At 44.9% G+C, this 21,859-nt stretch overlaps 1 protein-coding gene across 1 annotated transcript in view; it reads right to left on the bottom strand.

Moving 5' to 3' along the window:
* LRIG1 (leucine rich repeats and immunoglobulin like domains 1) overlaps positions 1 to 21,859 on the bottom strand; it is a 94,144-nt gene that overhangs the window by 23,663 nt on the left and 48,622 nt on the right. The window contains exons 4-8 of the mRNA XM_040593578.1: positions 9,803 to 9,940; positions 8,608 to 8,751; positions 6,234 to 6,377; positions 5,235 to 5,378; positions 129 to 272 (exon numbers count right to left, since the gene is read on the bottom strand). Coding sequence (XP_040449512.1) covers positions 129 to 272; positions 5,235 to 5,378; positions 6,234 to 6,377; positions 8,608 to 8,751; positions 9,803 to 9,940 — 714 coding nt within the window. The remainder of the gene's footprint in view (positions 1 to 128; positions 273 to 5,234; positions 5,379 to 6,233; positions 6,378 to 8,607; positions 8,752 to 9,802; positions 9,941 to 21,859) is intronic.

Genomic DNA, 21,859 nt, shown 5'->3' with positions numbered 1-21,859 from the left:
CAGCATGTAGGGGAGTTTGACGCTGAGGACACTGGCACTCAAAGTGACTACAAAGCAGAACAGTTTGGCGGAACACAAACCCTGGAGGGAAGACGGGTGTTAGCTGACAAAAGCTGGGAGCAACTTACAGGACACGTAGGGTTTTGAGTCCCTTGAAAGCACCTTCTGCAATATGGTTGATGGAATTGTGGCTCAGTCGTAGCACGTGCAGTCCCCCAAGGTCTGCCAAGCTTCCCTCATCCAGCCTGGTTAGGTTGTTGTAAGAGAGTATTCTGAGGAAAAAAAAACAAACACCATCCCTTGTCAATTCAACTGGCATTTTCCAAATTCCTCTGGACCAACCAGTGCCTGCCTTCCACAACCACCTTACAAGAGGCAATGTGTACTGGGTGGATACGTAACATCTCGAGTAGGAAGCAAGCCTGCAGTCTGCAAATATTCCCACAAGTTACCCAGGGGGCAGCCTGGGTGACCTAAGGAAGCAGGAGGCATTTGGTACCCGGCTATAGGGAAGTCTCCTGTACAGGCAACAGAGAGAAGCTCCTCCAGAAATGAATGAGCAGTAAGCTAATACACATGCTGTCAGTTATGGCAGGGACGAGCTACTCTTCCTCCTGTACGGCTAGGCTGGGGTCTGGGAGCACCACCCCTCAGTCCCTGGATGTACAGGTAACAGACACCAGTCCTGGCTGTGTTCAATCCTCACTTCCATTTGGACTCCCTCCGAGATTACAGGAAAAAGCACTCCCCTCCTTCCCCACGCCCTGCCAGGTGGGGAGCGACATCAAACAGATGGATTTTGAAGTTCACACACGCTCTTGGCAGGGTCCAGACTTCTGTATTCAGGAGGTATCTTACCATTCTGCACTTGGGCACAGCGAGCCCCAGGCGTCTGGGTGTGCATGTCTGCACAGCCTGCTCCACCCCAGCTGAGAGCCAAAAGCATTTCACCACAAGGCAATCGAACACTTCCTTTCATGCACAGGAAGGAGGTACCTGTTGTAAACCAGCTGCCTTCCCTCCTGCTCTCCTTTGTTAAGGAGTGTACAGTCTGCTTGAAATCTCCACTTACAAGTGACTAATATTGGAGGGTTGGTTGGTTTTTTCCTCGTTTTCCAACTGTCTCTTCCTTTTGCCTGTATTATCTCTAGTTTTGGGAAATTTTTTGAAGTGCTACTCCTGTTGCAGTTTGGAAGCTGCTAGGAAGAAAGCTGGTTTTCTCTCCCAGACAGAGTGTAGATGAGGCTTCTGAGACTTGACCATGGGAAGCTACAAGCCACTGCAGACACCTCACACACTGTGCAACCACCTTCTATGCAAGCAGTAAAGGCGCGGAGCTGCTGATGTTCAAGGCCAGCTTGGCTCATCAAATGAGGGGTAGGAGCAGGCAGTCACTGGTACGTGATCTTCAGCCTGAAGCATTCACCCACTACTCCCTGCTGCGAGTGTATTCCTCCCCACCTCTGGCTGTCACTGCAGCTGGGTAAGCCCTGCAGGGCTACTGCCAGGTGACTGTGAGCAGCAATAGCCTCAGCTTTAAGTTGCCTGCACACTGACATGCGGAGTATTAAAAAGGAGCATTCAACTACTTGCCGCTACTCACATTTTCTCAAGCTTCTCTTTACAAAATGCAGTTGCACAGGATTTTTGAAAATACCGTAACGACCTGGGAGCACAAATCACTTCAAAAGATGTGAGGGTCTGGGCTGCTGAACTTCCCAAAAAGTGGGGTTAGGCAGCTTTGAACAAGCACTAAAATCCTTCACTGTACAGACAAAAAGAAAAAAAGATCTCACTGAGTTCCAGATCTCCAAATTCCTCTTCTAGTACTGCCTGTTAGTGAGCCTGCTTAAAAATGTGTCTCGGGCTTGCATGGAAGTCACTGCAAAGCCAAAACCTAAGTCAAAACAGACACATACTCCACAGCACTGAGTGTCATTTACTTGGCAAACGAGCTGTCCATCTTTTAGCTGTGTGAGTGGGCAGAGGGCAAGCTTTGGAAAAAAATCAGCAAAGATTAATGAGTCTGAAGAAGGTATGGGACAACATACTTTCATTCCTAAAAAAGTTGTAGTATTAGTTATGAAGAACTGGCATCCAGTCAAAATTATGTTCTCACCTGCGATTAAAGAATTTGGTTTAAAAAAGTGTTCAAAAGTAATCCTAAACCTGGCTGACAAAAAAAAAAATAGTTCATTTTGATTCTACATAGAAGAGTTCCTGCCACAACTGGTGAAGGCATGTTCCCCTCTGTTCGTTCTAACGTCACCTCAAGATGGACGGACAGCAGCGGTATTTAGGGGACTCTCTCAATGGCTGTATCCAGACGGAAGGTGGAAGGTTTCAGGAGCTAATGCACCTGGCAGCGGCTTCCTTCAACACGCAAGGGCTCTGCTCCCTGCCAACGGGACACGCCAATTTACAAATCGGTATGTTTCCCTCCTCAGCAGTTTGGATTATCTGGGTAGAGAGAAGTTAGCAAGAAGTCGCTTCCCCTACCTCGTCATCTCTCTATGAGTGAGACAACACTGAACAAACAAGTGGAGATGTTCGTCTACACACGCCTTCCGGCCTGGCAAGGAAGTGGGAAAGCAGCGCGTAAAAAGTGATACACAAAGGGGTTAACCAGAAACCTGTTGTGCAGCTGGGGCTCCTGCTGCCAGCCGGTTCCGGACCTGGTATCTCTAAAACATTTCATTCCCACTGACCAAACTATAGGTGAAAAGTGAAAGGAAAGGCCCAGCAGCCAAGTCATCATTTACCTCTAATGAAATCCTATGCTCCAATTGTGAATTTTTCCATGATGTTGATGCCCTGCCACCTGACTGGTGAATACAATCAGCCCTTTCTCAGGCCCATAATAAGGGAAGAGCTCTCTTTCGTTGTTAGCTTTTCCATCAGACCAGAGCATGGGGTCACGTTTTCTCCCAACAACTGAAGGAAAGACAACTCATCCTTCAGATGACCACCTCCTTCCTTAGCACAGATAAGCAGGGGTCTGGCCACCTCTCTTTCTTGGGTCAAGAACTTTGAAATTAATTCCCTGTACCAGCACAGACTATTTTTTGATAACTGAAACCCAGCAGATTTAGCAATAGTGGAGGTGAGCTAGGATCTTTTAATTGGGAACAAAACATACACATTCAAAGAAGTGCACAGAGGCTGTCTAGAGGTATCTAACGCTTCCTTTCCTCACCCTTCAATTTCAGAGCAGATCTCTCCTACAAGTACTCTTTGGCGGTGGGAGTTTCAGTTAGGAGTATCTGATGGCTCCCTGCAGCAGCCTTACCCTAAAGGCAACACCTGCAAGAGCTTGTAATATTTTGCAGAGATTTGCGCTAACACCCACATAATCGTCTGTCGAATCTCAGCTAATGTCGTCTCTGGCCTCACACTCTAGCACAATCCTGTTTGTCAGGCCGAGCACGCCCCGGTGGCTCCTACCACCTCACCCCACCACCCATTTCCAAACCTACCCCATTCTGCACCAGGGCAAGTGAGTCCTGCGCTGGGTTTCTGCAGTTACTGCAGAGGATGGCCTCTAGGCCAGGACAGCTCACCGTGAGCACTACTTGCTGGCACGAGATCCCAGTCCATACCTGACAAAGGACTCAGCATGACATGCAACCTCCAATCTAAACCTTGGGGGTTTGCAAAGACAGCGTCAGGTAGAAAAGACGAGTATAGTTCTCCCTAAAAGATTAGGTCTGCAAGATGCAGACCCTGCTTACCCTTCCCATCTGAACCCCAGCTGAAATAAAGCTTTAACAGAGGCACCAGGTATTGGGTCCCTAAGAGCAAAAAGCTCCCGGAGCCGTGCTACTAACACAGTGCCAGTGATTTGCACAGCGATTCCAGGGATCCAACTGCGCGTGCCTTAGGAAGGCAGACTCCCCTTTTCTGATGCTGCATTCACTTGCAGACCATGGGCAGAGCACGGTGTCAATTCTGATCTGTTGCCTTGAAGATTTCCCCATTGACACTGCTTTAACCTAGTAGAGTATCACTTGAGGATCTGCACGTGAAGGAACTGTAGCTCTCTACAGCACTATGCCAAGCAAAGGAGCCCTTCAGGCATAGGCAGTTTCACAGCAATTTGAAAAATCAGGTTAATTAAACAATCAAATATTTAACCAAAACAAAAAATAAAGTATTTCTCTGTGCCCGCCCCCCTCCCCCCCCCCCCCCAATAATCCATATCTGAACAAATGATCTTGGTTCAACAGAATATGATGACTGGTCACTGGACTAACAATTTTAGTTTCCAAACTTCAAGGAATGACATGTGTCACATTCACCTATCTCTGAATCCACATCCCAGAACACTAGGGACTCACAGCTCTCGCAGCTGGGGAGAGAGATACCAACCTTTTGTCTGAGTCCACAGTGAGACCTCTGAAAGCGGGAAGCTGCTTTACCATACTGCTTAATGGTGGATAGGAGAATCCCCAACAACGTTTAACAAGAGATTTCCGAGCATCCAGCAGAATGAATTACAGTTCCGCTAACCACATGTGTCAAGTTCTCCAAAGAAAAAAGTTAATCTTTCCACAGTCCCACCGAGGGGATGACAGCTACTTCTGTAAATACTGCAAGCATCCATGTGTGTCTCTTCAAAAAAGCATTAAGCAGTGCCACAGACCCAAAAGACACCCTTGTGGGGCTGTCCTCAGCAGCAAGGCTTTCTTTCATTTATCAAAGAGACTGTATTCACAGCTGGAAATCTCAGGAGAGCAAAGTCGATGTATTTACTTTTCAACAACTGAGCCCTACAGGAAGGGTAAAGTGTAAACAGGAGAAACAAGGAGAACTGCCTTTAAAGGGCCAAATCTCTGCTGGTTAAAAACATGATTGTTCTTTGTAAATACAGAGGATAAAGCAAAGTTTCCTTCAGGCTGTACAGCCATTATATGGCAAGCCGTGAATGTCTTGTAACTAGCTAGCTAAAAAGCCTTGGCAAGCCGCAGATCACAAACTCTCCAGGTCTTTTGGCACTTAGTGGGTTCTAGTCTTTGTTTCTGGTGCAAACGTATTTTAGTCAGGTGCTCTGAAGGTCATAACATCATGAATAACAAGGGCATCACACAGGAGGCTGCAGTTCCTGCACTTCTACAGGCATTGACACAGCGGGAGCTGCCAGCCATGCCATTAGGAAAAATCCTTACTCCCCTTTCCTGCCAATGTTACATTAGCATCAAAACCTAACCAACCAACTGCAAAAGAAACCAACTTACAGCTCATGCAGCTTCTGACAGAAGCTCCAGCCATCAGGGTTGATGCGGGATATGGAGTTGTTACTGAGGTGAAGCTGGTGCAGAGATGAAAGGCCATAGAGAGAGCCACTGTTTACTTCTGTCAGGCTGTTATACTCCAGGTGGCTGTGGAGAAAAATCAGAAGGAATTGATAGATAAGAAGCACTGGTCAAATGCTGAAGAACTTCCAACAAAGATTAGCATTTTAGACATTCCTATACACCCTTCTAGATAACCCGTGGATAGGTGCATGTGTTGGCATTTCTTGTGCAAGTGAAGGACAGAAATTCAAGGACAACACAAAGGAAATTCCCAGCATGAACTGTGACTGCAGAGGTACACTCCACTGCAAGTAAACTGGGCTTAAAGCATCACATTCGTGTTCGTATTTGCAGAGTTTCAGTTGTGTGACAGCAGTGTCCAGCAATATGTTGCCTTGATCACTTGTGACCTTGCAAACACACTTGATAGCCAACCACATTGGAAGTTTCAAGCATTTCTTTGCAATGACTATTCAATTTGTTCTTTCATATGGAAAGACTACATCACTGCGATAGGCCAGCTTGGTTTCTAGGTATCCCAAGAGGCAGATTAATCAGGTCTGCAACACAGAGTTTCCATCTATCAATCAAAACAAATTTGCAAAAGCCAGATGACCTTTTATTTAAAGACCGTTTGAACTGAGATCTTACTGAACGTTCAAATCGTCAGACTTTCAAAGGAATAACGCCACAGCCTGAAAAACAGGACTTTTTTTTTTAATCAAACACCTGCTAAAGCAATGAGCTTTAATAAACTGGGGTCAGCTAAACAGAAGCTGCTGTAGCAGAGCAGAGGTCTGTGCATGCAGGACATAGCCTAAGGGCTGGCACAGGTGCCCACAGGTTTGCATGGGAGTCCTTGCCAAAATGCAGAGAAGGACAGGACAGCAGGTGAAGTCTAGGCTGTTTAAGGGAAGACAGCCCATCCTTCCAACTTACAGAACTTGCATCTTGGCTAGACCCCAGAAAGCCCCATCAGTCAATTTGCTTATGTTGTTCCGCTGTAGTTTCAGGACTTCCAAGCTGTCCAGTCCCTGGAATGTCAGGCCTTCAATCAGGCGGATGCGATTCCGGTTCAGCTCCCTGAAATCACCAAGGCCATACAAGTTTATTAAATCCCAGTCCTTTCTCACGAAATCATCTGTGCAGCATACAATGGGGACAGCAATGCCAACAACTCCTCTGTCAACGGTTCCCAGGAGACAGCAGAACCACACCGGAAACTTTCAATCCCAGAGCCAGCCAGGGAAGTCAGCTGGGTATGATCGCTTAAATAAACTCACCCGGGGACAGACTTTCACTATAGAGAAATAACAGAGAGAGTGCAGTAATTCCTCTTCATCCCCCCTCTCTCTGCATTTCTTTTAAGCCATTTATCCTTTTCATCAATTTTCACACTTCATCTTCTCTCAAGCAGAGACACCATTTGAACTAATACAGTTAAACACCAGCATTATTTCCCCTACAACCCATTGTTTTTACAGGACTTGTGATCACCCGGTAAAAATGTGCTCTGAAACAAGCAGGTGCCATAACAACTATAAGCCCAAGAGGAAATTTTATGGCTAAGTTTGAAAAGAAAGCTTTCAGTTCCCCTGACAAATTTCACATTTTTTCCTATTATAAGAAACTAATAAAGAGTGAAACGAGTTGTTTCCAATAACAAGGCAGTCTTAGTATTTTGTGTATACAGAGATCTCTGACTTGGTTCATTACATTTCTCTTCCCCCCCTGCCCCCTCGGGTCGGGAGGGACTCCTAAATTTTGGGAATACCTTTTTTTCTGAATATCAATACAAACATCACCTATATCAAACAGTCATATGGATTGCTAGACCCAGACATACCAAGTGAAAACCCAGTTCCATAAAGTCAGTGGAAAACTTCATCGACAGAATGTACTAAAGCTGAAGAGAGAGGTTTTTAAAATGGATACCGTTCCACACATACGAGACTAACCTAAGGGCAGTTCCCTATTCGGTGTTTGTGGGGAAGAAAATGGGGGAGGTTACATCATCAGAACTTGTTTTGGAAAATATGAGGAAGCCGCAGAAACTTTTAAACTTACTTTTTAACTGCCTAAAAAAAACAACGTTGAACTTGCACCCAAGTGTAATTACAGTCAAGTAAGCAAACTTTGGAGAAGACCCTTGCCTTAGTGCACCTCCTAGGCTATTAGTGAACTATGCTTTGCCAGATGAAGAACTGTACACAAATTCTACAATGAGTCAAGTCTGTATAACTTGCAATTCATTCAAGTTTATTTAGAGGGTTAAACAACAAGCTGTAAGACTGTCTTTAAGAGCACCAACTACTCCAACTTTCAGTGAAAACTGTGTTCCTAAACAGACCGAGTTGACCCTTTTCTTTATTGCCGTTTTGCACATGATCTCAGCCAATGGACAGTAACTTCCAACTGAGAGGCAACAGACTTAAGATGCATATGCTACTGCGTCACACTGTTCAATCCCCAATTGCCTATAAATCCTCCACGTGTGTAAGCACAAATGCACACTCATTCCTTAGACACATCTTGGCTTAAGGATCGGTCTCTCGGTCAAGAGGTTGCCATTTAGAGGTGTGAGTTCCAACAGCTTTTGTGGACTTCATGCTAACAGACACGTTAACCTTTTGCCTATCAAATTTGATGGAAAGGCTGCAATGGGCCTCAGGCTGGGCCCAGTTCTCCAACAGCAGCAGAAGGGAACAGCTAAACAATTAGTGCTACTATCGAACACATAAAGCATATTTATAGCTGCAAATGTCTCTGCATCCCCATGCAGCTCCTGCCATATGGACTGCAAGCAGGACACAACAACATGTGCGTTAATTCATCTAGACTGCTGTTTTCTCTGCCCAAACATCACCATGCAGTTTAACAACCTTCCGTCATTGCTTTTTTTATTGCCACATAAAGGTGCCTGTGTGGTCTTGAAAAACTAACATGGTAGCTGAGCGCTGTTACTTGCAGTAGAAACATCTTCCAAACCTCTCTTGCGCAACAGACACCAGCAGCTTTCAAGGGAATGGATTTGTCTTAGGCCGTCAAGCGCACGAGATGCTGACGCCTGCTGCAGCATCCCTCCCTTCCCACCTGATCAGAAGAATGGCCTGAAAAGCCAATAGTTAGAAGACAAAAAGGAGCCTCTCCCAACATGTTCTACTAGGTGCTGGCAGAGGACTACTGCACTGTGCATTCGAAGTTTTATAGACAGCAGGTGAGGAAGGGTGACATTCGGTGTGTATATCCCTCAGGGACATTTCGTCTCTATAAAGTGTGACTGAGCTTCATTAAGGTGCACATTTCTACTCACAGTTGTATTAGCCTGGGTAGCCTGAACGCCTTGACAGGAAGCTGAGTGATCCTGTTTTTACTCAGACGAAGTGTTAGCAGGGACCGTGACAGACTATCAAAAGCACCAGGCTCCAGGGTGCTGATTCTGTTGCTCCCCAGGTAGCTGCAATAAATCACAGCAAAGAAATGAACAGTTCTGTCACAAACTCCTTTTATCAGCATTTAGGTGGTCTCCAGACAGGCTGGTGAAATTACAAAGGTGGTTTCAGATCAATTGGCTTTCTGGCAGCACAAGGAGCACAGCGCCTTTCCCCAGAGCCATGTCACAAATGTGAAGCACACTTCCCAAGAACTCCTTGATACCCTCCTACTTCAGCAAGACAACCGGGAGTGGAAGCCAGAAACCGGAGAATATTCCAGCGCAGGATGACTCTATTAATTCCCCATTTTTCCCTCCGCATCTGCCCCAGGGCTCTTTCTTACCTGGACCTTAGTCTTAGCCACAGAGGCTGTTTTCAACAGGACAACAGGCAAATATCAGTCACAACACCACTCTCTCATACCCTCTTACAACCAGGGCAGGCACTTAGGTGCAAACTCTAATGCAAGCAGATTATCTGTCTGCGCCTCTTCAAAGGTATCTAAACCACAGATTATTTTAGATTTCCCTGAACAGCCAAACATCTCTTTTGGGAGGGTGTTACTTTGTTTAACCCTGGTTTTCTTCAAATAACCAAAGACAGATTTCTGGTCTTAACATTCAGTAGCCACTTCAATGATGAAACTGTCACCCCTCCTCCTCTCTTCTAGATGCACATGAGCTGATCTGAGAAACAGCAGCATATACACTTCTCACTGGGGAAGAAACACAGATCTGCTGCAGATTTCTGGCTTCTAGGTTTCCAGCTGTAAAGACACCCACACCTAAAGGATGCAGGACACCTTTTCTCTGTTGCAACATTCCCATGCAACACCATCAATAATAATCTGCATTCTTTTACACATACATCAGAAACCAAAAAAGACAGGGCTCAAAAAATAACCTGACAGCAGGGATAACATGTTGCTTCCTAATTCTCCTTTGCCTTAAGATCCTGACAAATAACCCCATAGTTTGTATGTTCATTCCCCCTCCTTTTTTTAACGAAGGTTTGAGGCCCTTTTTCTCTGCTGTGGTAACTCAACAAAAGCTGTTCCCAACAAGAAAAACTCACAGCTCCTTTATGTGAAGTCCCTGTGGAAAGCAGCCGTTTCGGATTTCCGTGATGTCATTGAAACTCAGGTCCAACGTTTCCAGGGTAACGTAGGGATTCAGTTGACTTGCTTCAATGCTGCGGATCCTGTTGTGATGCCTGAAACGGTCAGGAAGAGAAACAGATACAACTTAGTTCTCTTAGAAAAACAGAAAGAATAACTGAGGCCATAGCAGGCCCATGAGCTGGCCCCTGAGTTCGTACCTAGGCTTATGGTGCTTCTTCAACAGCTGTCTGAGGAGAAACCCACACCAGAGAGACATTCCCTCATCCTATGCTGTTCCTATGGCTAGAGAGACTAGCTCACAGGTATTTTTGCAAGCTTCCAGACACTTTTCTAATATAGTATAAGACTTCTCCCTTCTATAGAACTATTTATTCCATTCATCAGCTTTTCTTCCAGTGATTTGGGCTCAGTCGCCTACAAGCCTGCACCTCCAGAATGGATTTATTACATCCAAAGACTGCAGGGCTGGATTTTAATCCCGCAGGCAAGGAGTACTTATCAATGGTTCAAGCAACCTGCCAATGTTTCACACAGAGAATGGGATTTTCAGAGCAGAAAACAGGTAAGTAAATATAATCTCAGCAAAAGTTACAAAACAACGTTTCCTTAATTCCTAAGGGTTCTTCTGAAAACTCCCAAATTCGGACTACGTTACGCTGATTTGTAATGCACAGAAACTGTGTAGGAGGGTTGCAAATGTTATTGCAAACGTTTCCTCATCTTTTCCTACCTTTGCCCTACTGTGCAATTAGGACAACTCTGTAGTGCCAGTGCTCTGCCCAAGCATCGACCGCAGGATCAGGCCCTGTAACCATCACCTGTGTTTGCTGCCTTACCAGTACCAGCCTGAAGGAGTCAATCTAATATTTTTCTTTAGAGAAGGTAATACAAACTCTCCTCAGGTTTTCCACAGCCATCAAACAGTTAAATACTCTACTCCTCATCTGTACTCAACAAGGTCTAACTAAAAATCCCCCCTTGAGTCCTTTCCTCTGACTCCTTCCTGGCCTGAATCAGTCGAGAGAACAGTAATCAATTAAAAAAATACATGGTGCATTAGTCACAAGTAGAGCACATGCCTGATGTGAATTTAGACCAGTCACCGATATTACTGGCAAGGCTGTGAGGCACTCCAAACAGAGACGCTCACCAGACACTTGAGAACTTGCTGAATAATAAGAGATAGTAGGGAGGCTTCAGACAAGTACTGTGCCTTAATCCAGCCTGCTACCTACTGAGCAACCAAAGGAGGATACAGCAGTCAGTGAAAGCATTCTTGAATGCAAACCAGGACATCCCAGCTCTCTTTCCTTTGAAACAAAAAACTAACAGATGAGCCAACCACAGCCTTCCAGGCACTGAAGCTGATGAGTGTCTAGGAGCCCATCTTCTCCAGCTTCACCCCCATTTCAGGCTCTCCCAGGGGTTCAGACACCCCCCTTGCAAAGAAAAGTCTCCTCCCAAAAGAAATAGCACACGGCAAGGGACCTGCTCCCTGCACTGTGATCCGCTCCTTTACCCTCCCTATTATTAAACCCAGATTGTTTCACCACCACATTTGCTGGTGTCTGTAATAGGAAGAGGGTAAAAACTCCATCTCCAGAACAATACCTTTTCTGGATGCTCACCCTTCAAACAGCCAGCACATGACCCTCGCTTATACTGGGGAAGCATTCGCAGAAATACTGCTCGGGCTTAAGAGTTTAAACGCTACTTAATTTTGGTGCAGGCCCACAAAACATTAACAAACAAATTTTACACTACTGTAGCAGCGTGCTGATAATACAATGTTGAACGGTGTCAAGAAAATCAAAGGAAAGTCATAACTTATGTCCCCAAACTGGTTATTCCATGTGTTACAGGCACACAAGTCTCTACAACCACAAACTGTCTAAGAGACAATGATACAGCTACTATCCAAATGACCAAGATTCTTTTACAGCTAGGAATAAATAATTTTCACATCTGCGTACACAGTAGAACAGAGGTCCAGTGAATTATGCTATGGTGGAAATTCAGGAAAGTACCTCAACACAGATGTAAGTGAAAGCAAAGCCCAAGCACGCTTTCTGGAGCTCTCCTGAAGCAGGGGCTCCGAGTTCATCTCTGATCTCATCTAGACTGTGATGCTGAGATGAATCTGGCTGTGAATTAACAGGAAATGAAGGCTTGTACAAATGATTGTGGAGAATCTATAAATTACCTAACAATCCCAGGGCAAGGCAACTAAGTCTGCAAGGGACTGAGAGCACTGAGTGAGTTTGGACATGAAGTGCTCTTCAGAAGCCAATGTGGGGATTTTTTGTTTAGTATTAATATTTCTGTGCTTTAATTGCTCAACATACATCCAATCTGCCTGCCTGCCAGATATCCCAGCCCATCCCAGAAGACGGGCTTTAAGAAGGGAAGAAAAGGACAAGGAAGAACTATTTCATTTGAGCCATGTTCGCAGTTTCCAGGTGACTTCTGTCCGTTTGCCTCTTGCTTTTCATGTGCTACAGCTGGCAGATTAGATGGATGCATTATTTCACACAGGAAAAAACCAGGCTCGTTTCTCTCCCTCTCTCCATCTCCTTCAAACATGGGCTGACTCCAAATGTAACTCTCAGCTCTAAACACCATCCCCAGCGCCAGTCCCAGCTGGGGAATGTCAGACAGTTCGCTGCAAAGCACTGCACCCTCTCAAAGCACTGCACTTCAAACAAAACCAGCCCCGCTGACTTTTCCTATACACAGCATGCAATATGAACGCAACATTGTCCAAACCTTTTACTAGCTTGCTTACATTTTATTTTTCATTCTTTCAGTAAAAGCTGAAATGTGATTTAACCCTTCTTGCTATTATTTCGATCCTTTCGGCTCGCCTTCCTTCCTTCCCAGTCTCTTATCGTGTTTTATAGAAAAAAAGAAAGAAAAAGAAAAAAAAAGCCCAGTGACGTTATGACTTTGCCTCTCCCCTTTAGCAGTGACTGGAAAAAGGCTGGATTTTTCCCAACTAGCTCCTTAGTTTAAGCTTCGTTGGCTTCAAAGGTGACAGATCAGATTTTAGTACCAATTGCCGAAACCAGGCTTTAAAGCACAAATTAGTGGTGCTTCCACAACCAATTTGCCTTCAGGTGTCTTTTCCTCTCCCCGCTCCTTAGGTACCACAGCCTAGAAACAGCCTTCCCTGTCTCACTTCAGCCAGTGTTACCTCAAGACTATATGATGACAGGGCTTCGGTGTGAGATTGTGCAATTAGAGCCTGGAGCGGGAGCCAAGTCTCCCAGTTTCTATTCCCAGCTCTGGCACTGACTCATCTGCCTTGGGCAAGTTTCTTAACCCCTCTCTGCCTCTGCTTTACCAATGTGTATGGGAACGGACTAGGAGGATGCAGGACTGCCTGCACCGCTAAGAATTTGGAGTGAAAGCAGCTCAAGGGAAAAAGAAATCAGAGGCACTAAGGAGACCATACAAGCCCATTTGGGTTTGCTTGTGAATATGGGAGGATCTGGCTAAACCAGCTGCATTTCCCAGTTCACACCCAACCTCATTCCCAGAGACACCTCATTTGCAGCTAACGCAGATCTTGAACTGTAACATCTTGGTGCCAAACTAAGGTAACTCCAAGTCAGCAAGAGATTGCTTTCACACTCTGAGCTGCATACATATGGCACTTGTTCAGGAACTGCTTTGCCCTCAGGTCAGCACCAGCTACAGCCTCAAACAGTGAGAGGAGAGCTGGGGGAAGGAACCCTCCAGCCATCGCAGCTTAACCCACCCGCACCCCAGTTCGACACCCTGAGGTAGCGCAGCGTCTTAGCCCTTGCACTTTGCACCGCTCTTGAATAGACCCCTCAGGACTACAGGAGATTTGGATTAACCTCTGCCAGCTCTTTGCTGAACCAAGCCCATCAGGACCACGTCAGGAAGCAAACGCATGCTCTGTGCTCCTCTGGGCTGCTGCAAGACAGAAAAACAAGCAGAACATTCCAGCGAAGCCGAAGCGTGTTTGGGTTTGCTCTAAGTGAGGAGGGAGCCGAAGGGGGTGGCAGGGAAACAACAGGTGGCACAAAGTCAAAAGCTTGCAGCATTTCCAGGAATCTCGGCTTGTATTTTAGAGGTAAAGTTACACTTTAATCCCGGTGGGTTTCCTCGTTTGAAACATCTTTGCGAGTATTTGATAAACAGGCTGTGAAACATTTTCCACCAAACCTAATAGGAGAAGAATTCACCTTCCCCTTTGCAGCAAGTCTGTCCTTTGGAGAACACTAATGAGTTTAATTTAGACCGTGGCTTCAAACTCCTTGTGTGAAATCGATGCAGAGAGCAGCACAAACATGCTCCTTTGTTGCTCGAGCCACATTCACTATCCCTCAGCAGCTGCCCGTTAGAAAGCTGACAGCGGAAAATCAAAGCAAGCAGCCCCTCAGATGGGAACCTACGAGGGGCTTTGGTGGGACCGATTTAAATACAATCAGCACAAAACCTCCTGGTTTAGACAAAGCTTGAATTAAGGCTGCCTTGGCTGCTGGGAGTCTGCAGAGCAAATGTTTGGTGTGAAGTGAGGCTAAAGGCAGGGAGAAGTCACATGCTTGGCCTTCATGTGGTATCAGCTTACAGATCTGGCTGGGCTGAAGAAAAAAAAAAAAAAAAAAAGGCAAGCCGTAGTACAGCAAACCTATTAAACCAACACCTGTTATAGGCATCAAAAATAAAATCAAGCTTCAAAAGAGAGGCTCTGCACCTCGGGTAGGTTTCTATTAATATGCCAGCACATTTTTCAAAATTAGCATACAAGGGAGATCACAAGACCAGAAACAGAGAGATTAAGAAGTTCAGGGTTTGGTTAATATTTCCATACTGGGAAAGTATTGAAAAAACTAAGTGCTGGAGCCAGAAGGAATTACGGGGTTTGCTACTGAAGGACAGGCAAGGTTTGGTGTCAGAGACAGGCCACGCAAAGAGAGCGAGATCAAAGGCATCGTAACAGGAGATGGATCATATACACTGTGACTAACCCATGCCTGGAATTACCTGCCCTCCTCCACCTTCTCAACTCAGAGGAGATCTAATATTGATCCTCCTGGAAACACTAAAGAAGATTCAAGACATGGTTTCCTAAACCCTCACCTTAGATGATCTGCCATCTGACTTTAGCCCATCACCCACACAAAAAATAAAATAAAATAAAATCACAGTTTCAGAGCCAAATGCAATGCCCGAGCAATTTTCCCAACATGGACGAAGAGAAACCGACAACCTGGAAGACGCATTTGTGTTTACAACAGCAACAACAGAAATGTTTCCGGTTTTTCTGGTCACCTTATCACAATCAATAACTGAAGGTCTGTCCCAAGCGATTCTTATTAACGTATGGGAAGAAGGAAAACTGAGAATGTCACTGGGACCTGGACATCAGCTTTGACTCAAAGTTCATACAGTTTTCAAATGCAGAACTTCTTACATGTTCTTAACATTTTACTTGTAAATTTCTTTTTTGCTTCCAAAGACTTTTTTTACAGAAAAATTTCTGTTCTGTACTGTAAGTTGTGAAAGATCTGCTTCAGAGCAGTGAAGCTCTCTCTGCACCAGCAGATGAAGCAAACATGCAGGTGACATGCTGGAAATCTGTGGCACATCATCCTCTAGTTCTTCACATGAGACCTTCCCTGAAAAACTGAACTGCCCAAAGTTAACAAGTCCTCATGCTTCCCAATTGCTCCAGGAAAGCCTCGCTAGCTGTAGGACACTTTGCACTCATGTCAGCCTTGCCAGGATAATCCATGAGGTGCAAACTTTTGTACCATTACAAGAATGTACATTTTTATCCAACACAACATGCACTTATTTGCTTACAGGAACAGCTCTGCTGTCAGTTCAGAGTAAGGCTGCATGGGTTATTGTCCGGGCAGGAAGCAAGGATGCATGCAAGCAGCCCCCACTTTTCTCAGATGCTCTGAATCACTCCTTCCCTGAGGAATCCTGGCGGATTCCCAGGCTGCTGCAGATACAGCTCTGTTTGTTCAGGTGCTGGCTGCACACACAACAAGAGCAGAGCAGTGGCAGGCCAACCAGCCACTGCATTTTAGGGTCAGCCACAAAAAAAAAAAAAAAAAAAAAACCACACCAAAAAAACCAAAAAAAACCAACACAAAAAAAACCCACACCCAAAACCAAACCACCCAACATACCACCAAAAAAATCCCCTTGCGTAATTTTTACGGGTATCCTGACTTTCTCTGAAAGGTTTACATGCTGTGCCTGAGGCTGTATGTCAGGATCTACCCTCTCCCTAGTACTCCTTCAGAAAAAGATCTAAGATGCAGCAAACAAAATCTGTGACCATTTTACACTGTTTTTCACTTTAAAACATCATATAGAAGTGTAAAGCAAGAACAGACTGACAGAGCTATTCCAACTGTATCAAACTATGGCAGAAAGTCTAAAGACATCTCTCCATCTGCTGTACATTAGCTTCAAAACAGATATATTTCAGGGGGCTTTCATTCATCAGGTCATGTTCTTGCCCTGCGTTGGTGGTTTAGGCTGGACAAGCATGAAGCAAACCACAGCTATACGCAAGCTGGGACAGACAAGAAGTTCAAAAACCAATAGTTTTACTTTTTTTCTTTCTTTTTTTTTTCCCCTTTAAGGAGGAGGGGGTGGGAAAAAATGCAACCTTTCATGGAGAAGTGACTGCATCTCTGTTCAAGGTCATGGATGTTTAGAGTCAGAAAGCAGTCTGGGAGCTGAGATTTGCTAATTCATCCCCTTTGGACCTGGGAACTGCAGCCACCTGCAAGTCAAGTCAATGACACTGCAAAGGGCTGTGTTACGAACTCCTTATTCCCACAAGCAAATTATTGCACAAATAGTTCCACTGCAGTCAAAAGGGCTATTCATGTGAGACCAGAGTGACTCAAGGGCTATGTTTTCACTATCTATTAAAGACTATGCAGTGGCCACCCACAGGACCCAACTCATCTGCCTCTCACGTTGATGGACTGCAACTACTGACCCCGGTGCAGGCCAAGTGTGGCCTGAGAGCATCCTCAGGCCCTGGGTACCTAATCATGGGCAGATGTTATCCTCTTGCCAGGCACACCCTCATAGCTCTTTCATAAGGCAGACACATGGATAAGAGTTAGGCAGAGCTCAAGCGTGCTCTTTGGAAGCTGACTTTCCTAGCAGCTGGACATAAGCAAGGGCCTGGATCTGATGAACATTCATTAAGGGCTTTTGTTGGGTTCAGTATAAACTGCAAAAAGCAAAGCCTTTTTTCTAATGTAACCGAAACCACCACATCTAGTGAGATACATATTCTCTGAGGATATTTGCACTAGCAATGTTTACGTAAACTTTCTGACTTGTTAGATGACCTTATGCTGTGTGTTAGATCCACTGAGGTAAGCGATGTGATTTTTAAAAGCTTTCTCCCTGACTTTGATCAGCATTTATTCTCACTAGGCTTTTTTGACTTGCCACCATATGATTTTGGATATTTTTTGCAATACGCAACTTCCTAGGCCTTTGGCAGTCATTCCATTAACAGAGCAAAATGTGTGGGACAGGCAAGATTAGAAGTTAGTCATCTTTAAAACAGAGGCTGTCTTATCTCTTCAACAGATTACACAACCTGTTATGACATCAAAGCAAATTAAGATTCATGAAGACAAGCCAGCCTCTGTTATGGCCACAGTCCCCTCATCAGCAACAGGGTGGTTCCAAGAGGACCAGAGTTTCTGCTCTCTTCTGGTTACACTGGATGTTTCATGAAGAATGTGCTCTGCAGAGGCCTTTCAGATGATGTATTCACAAAGAGCACAGATCCATTAAGAAGGCTATGCAAAGCACCTTTCATTGTCTGTCACAGCTTCTCTGTAAGGAGCTTTCCTGACCTTTTATGAACTCAACACCAGAGCACAATCTCATCTCCCTGCATGCAGCTCTACCTCAAGATATCTCCACGATTATCTTCAGTCACAGTGTGCATCCCTCAATGGGATGATGCACCTGCTAGGGTTGGGGCCAGGTATCTTCAGCAGGGACTGTCCAACTTGTAATGCAGTTTGACCGCTTCTCTGGCACAAGGGAGGGAGAAGACCTTTAAGTCACTGAACATAACCCATGCCATTTTGAAACAGCCACTTTGTGAACACTCATAGCTGTGCTAGTCTTTCAGCCCCTTCTTCTCCAGTTCTCAGTCCAAACCACTGCTCTTGTCACTCTCCATCTTCTCACATTCCCTGACCTCAGTCTGGAGCAAGCGCTGAGAAAGGCTGCACAGGAGAGGAGAGGCCCTGCTGAGTGCTGAACTCTGCTAAGAAGGAGCAGAATTGTCCTATGGGAATAGAAGGGAGAGAGTCATATAAGGTAAAATGGCAGTTTTCATACAAGAATGCAGGAAACCACATGGCTCTGCACCAGCTCTCTGAATGGGGTCGTAGGGCTCAGCAGAGCGTCTTTGAAGGAAGGGCTACATCAGTACTTGAAAGGACTCATTCAGTTGCTGGCAGATGACAGTCAGGTCAGTGTTGCTATGTTCCGTATCTTATGTCTTTGGTCCACTGCTCTCTTGCTCTGCCACTGGCTTTCCCTCTTGCACTTTTACCTCAAGGGCTTCCTTCTGCTGCTGATACATGCCAGCCAAACTCAATTTTCTATCATAAATTAAGTGCATAAGCCAGTCCTCGAAGCTAAGAAAGGGCTCAGCTTTGCCCGCACCAGTCTGCTGCTCTGATGAGTTCCTGCTCTCCACAGCACCCAGCACAAGGAGCCACTCCACGTCAGGGCTGCTGCCTCGCCCCCCCCACCCTTATCACTGGCCTCAGATGAGTCAGGTTTGTGACAAGGAAGAACAGAAACCAAGAATCAGACCCAGCCCAGATATCAATTTAACTAGCCCAGAGCAGAGGCTGGGGCAGCTATCCTGTCCCACTTGCAAGCAGAGACAGCAGCCTCTTTTCATTTTCATTGCAGGGAAGTTTTGTGCTTCTAATCAACAAGGGCAGCATTTTCATTTGAAAGCCAATAGGGTCCAGGATCACAGGGCATGCAGGCACTTTTATCCTTAAACCCTGATGCTGATTTTAGTTTCTCTTTGTGTAATAAATGATCAAAGTAAAGAAGCTCCACCACAGCCTAGTGAGTGCATGTGTTTTGTGGATGGCTTTGTTTTGCTTTTGTCTCTCTGCAGGAGCGAGGAGGAGAAAATACATAAGTGGAGAAGCAATTTAAGTGCAAACCAAATGTAATGGCTCTGCCCATGATGCTATAAGATTAATCCAAACTGTAATTGCAAGCAGACTTCTTGATAGCATGCATTGCTTATGCCTGAAAGCCATGATGTGACACAGGGGCTTTTCCCACCATTGACAGGAGCACAATGAAAACAGGTGGATTTAACTACACAAGAGCTCTGTGACCCTGATGCTAAGGCAGGTAAATAAAGGACAACGCACTTGAGTATACCTACTCTCCAGACTCTCAAAGTCTCATGGAACTTGTAGCAGAAGTCTCTAAAAGACTTGCTCCTTGAAGAAGGCAGCAGTTAGAGAAACATTTTTGACTGGCCAGTAGAACTTCTGTTAACACTTTAGAGATGTAGATAGGCTGGCTGGTTCGTCTGTTCCAACATGACACACACTTGTGCTCTGTTGAAAGGGCTTATCTGTCTTGTCAGCAAGGTCACCAGAACAGGGATAGCCTCTGGGCAGGCTTCACTGTGAGCTCTGCTCTGCTGAGACTGTTCAGCCTGCAAGAAAGAATGGCTCCTATGTGGAAAAGCCGTGGTCAAGTTAGCAAAGGAAACAGCTCTTCTTAACAAGTCTAGGCACCCTGTTATTAACAAAGCGTGCCAAGTAGGAAGGATGGCTTCAGGAAACTGCAGAACAAGGTGTCAAAAGGTTCAGGGAATAGAAAGTTTGAGTTCTGAAGTAGAACTGCTATTGTGCTAAGCCAGGCTGGTGTAAAACACTACCTGTTCAGGCTTCCCTAGAGCAGATCTTGTAAAATCAGCAGTAAGCCTTTACCGCCACTCAGCCAATAGGTTCTTCAAGCTTCTTTAATAAGATCATTTAGTTATTAAACTCCTCTTATTTTGAAAAAGATGACAGCTGCCTCAAAAGCATAAACTGCAGGGGGGGGGGGGGGGGGGAAATACCTTCAGTAAGACTACCAAAAGGTGTTCCTTTTCCAGGGCACCTGAAGAATTACAGAAAGTCCAATCCCGTTCCCTGGTTGTTTACACTAATCACCCCTCTGCTCAGCAACTCCTTCCATTATGGACTGGACACGAAAAATATTTTAAGTCTAAAAACAATGAGCCATTTATAGACTTTTTTTCTTTTGCCATCAACTCTTAACTCTTCCCCTCTCCCCAACTTATTTTTCTCTGTTCAGATCTGACCACTAAAACAGTTGTCTTTTCACTTGTACGCCCCTGCACTCCTGTTTCATTTTCCAGCTGCTGTTGCTATTTTCCCTGATGTGCAATTGAACATTAAATGGTTTGACAGGCAGAACATGTACTCACCTAACCACTTATCCCCAATCAATATTCACATGGAATTCCTGTTAACAAGCAAGAGTTATGCACACACTTGGAAGGGAGGGTGGCTTCTTAAGTGATCACGTCATCTAAAGGTATGACCGATCACTTTCTCATCTACCTCAAGCAGCAATCGGATTTTCCACCCCGCATACCCCAGAAGGGCTGTTTTTGCAAGAGTAAGTTCGTAACATTTGATGTGATCTCTCTTGCTCACCTCTGCAATTAATTGGGGAATTCAACATGGGTAAAAAGTAACAAAAAATCCAGCACATAGCCAGCTTTTATTCAGTTAAAAATAAGCTTTCTAGAGATTATTTGCTAAACTTTTCCAACCTAGACATGGCAGGATCACATTTTAGTGAACACAGTTTACACTAGTGTTTCTTCACCCTGAATTACACACTATTCCTAATGGTGCCAGTGGAAGCAATGATGGAAGCGCTAAGCACCGTACAGAGCAGAAGGTAAATGGCAAAACTGATGTTTTACTCTCTGGGCTTTGAACCACATGGGCAGGATTCATTTTTTAACACCTCTGCTGAAACAGTTTTAGCCTTGTTAGAGGAACTAAAAGACACTGCCTGTTCCCCAGACTTCCAGGATGCTTGAAAGTAAACAAAATGGAAAGATTCTGAAAGTGCTTTATGGCACCACGCTTCGCAAAAAATAAAAATTAAAATTACAATTCTACGCCGACTCCTGTTCTTGCTCCTCACTAGGCATCTATTTGATGCTCTGAGCAAGCACCACCAGTCTAACCACCAGAATAAACTGATGACCAGTAATGAGCACTAACGGGGCAATCTCAGGAGGGAGGAAAGCACAGAAAAAACACAAACACATTCTGATAGTTCCCCAATTTTGTGTGATTTAGTTACAAAACTGAATCAGCCAAGCTTTCAGAGAGAAAAACAGGTAGAAAGAAAAAGATAAATTATTTAACTTGCTTTTATTGCAGCTGCAACTCAGCTTTACTCACCCCTGAACAAACTAAATTGCCATTACTAGCAGTTTTTAGGCAGGAAACTCCAGTATGTTAAAAAAACTTTACACTCAGCAAGTTATTTATGTTTGAAATCTGCTCAGCCTGTGAACACTAACAAAGTAATTGCTTTTGTAGATAGGTGCTTTATTTGCCATATGCCATTAAATGAGACAGTCAATCTACCACAGATATTAATAGTAGCAAGTTTGGACTATTCTAAGGCTCAAATATGAGGCTATTTTTCATATTGACCTTAACAAAAGATCATGTTTGCAAATGACCCTAACAACAAATCTAGACTTGGTCTGCAGAGGGACAGAACCTGGAAACCATCTTGTGTGTTGTACATGACACGCACCTGCCCTCGAACAACCCACCAGAAGATGCTTTACCTTCACGAGGTACATCTGCCCTGGGGCAATACCTGCTCTTCCCCAAACAAGAATTTACTTGGTCTCGGAGCGTGATGAGTATGTGGGACACACACAAAAA

This window comes from Falco naumanni, chromosome 4 (assembly GCF_017639655.2).
Source record: "Falco naumanni isolate bFalNau1 chromosome 4, bFalNau1.pat, whole genome shotgun sequence".
Taxonomy (NCBI): domain Eukaryota; kingdom Metazoa; phylum Chordata; class Aves; order Falconiformes; family Falconidae; genus Falco; species Falco naumanni.
This window is presented reverse-complemented; position numbering and strand designations above follow the sequence as displayed.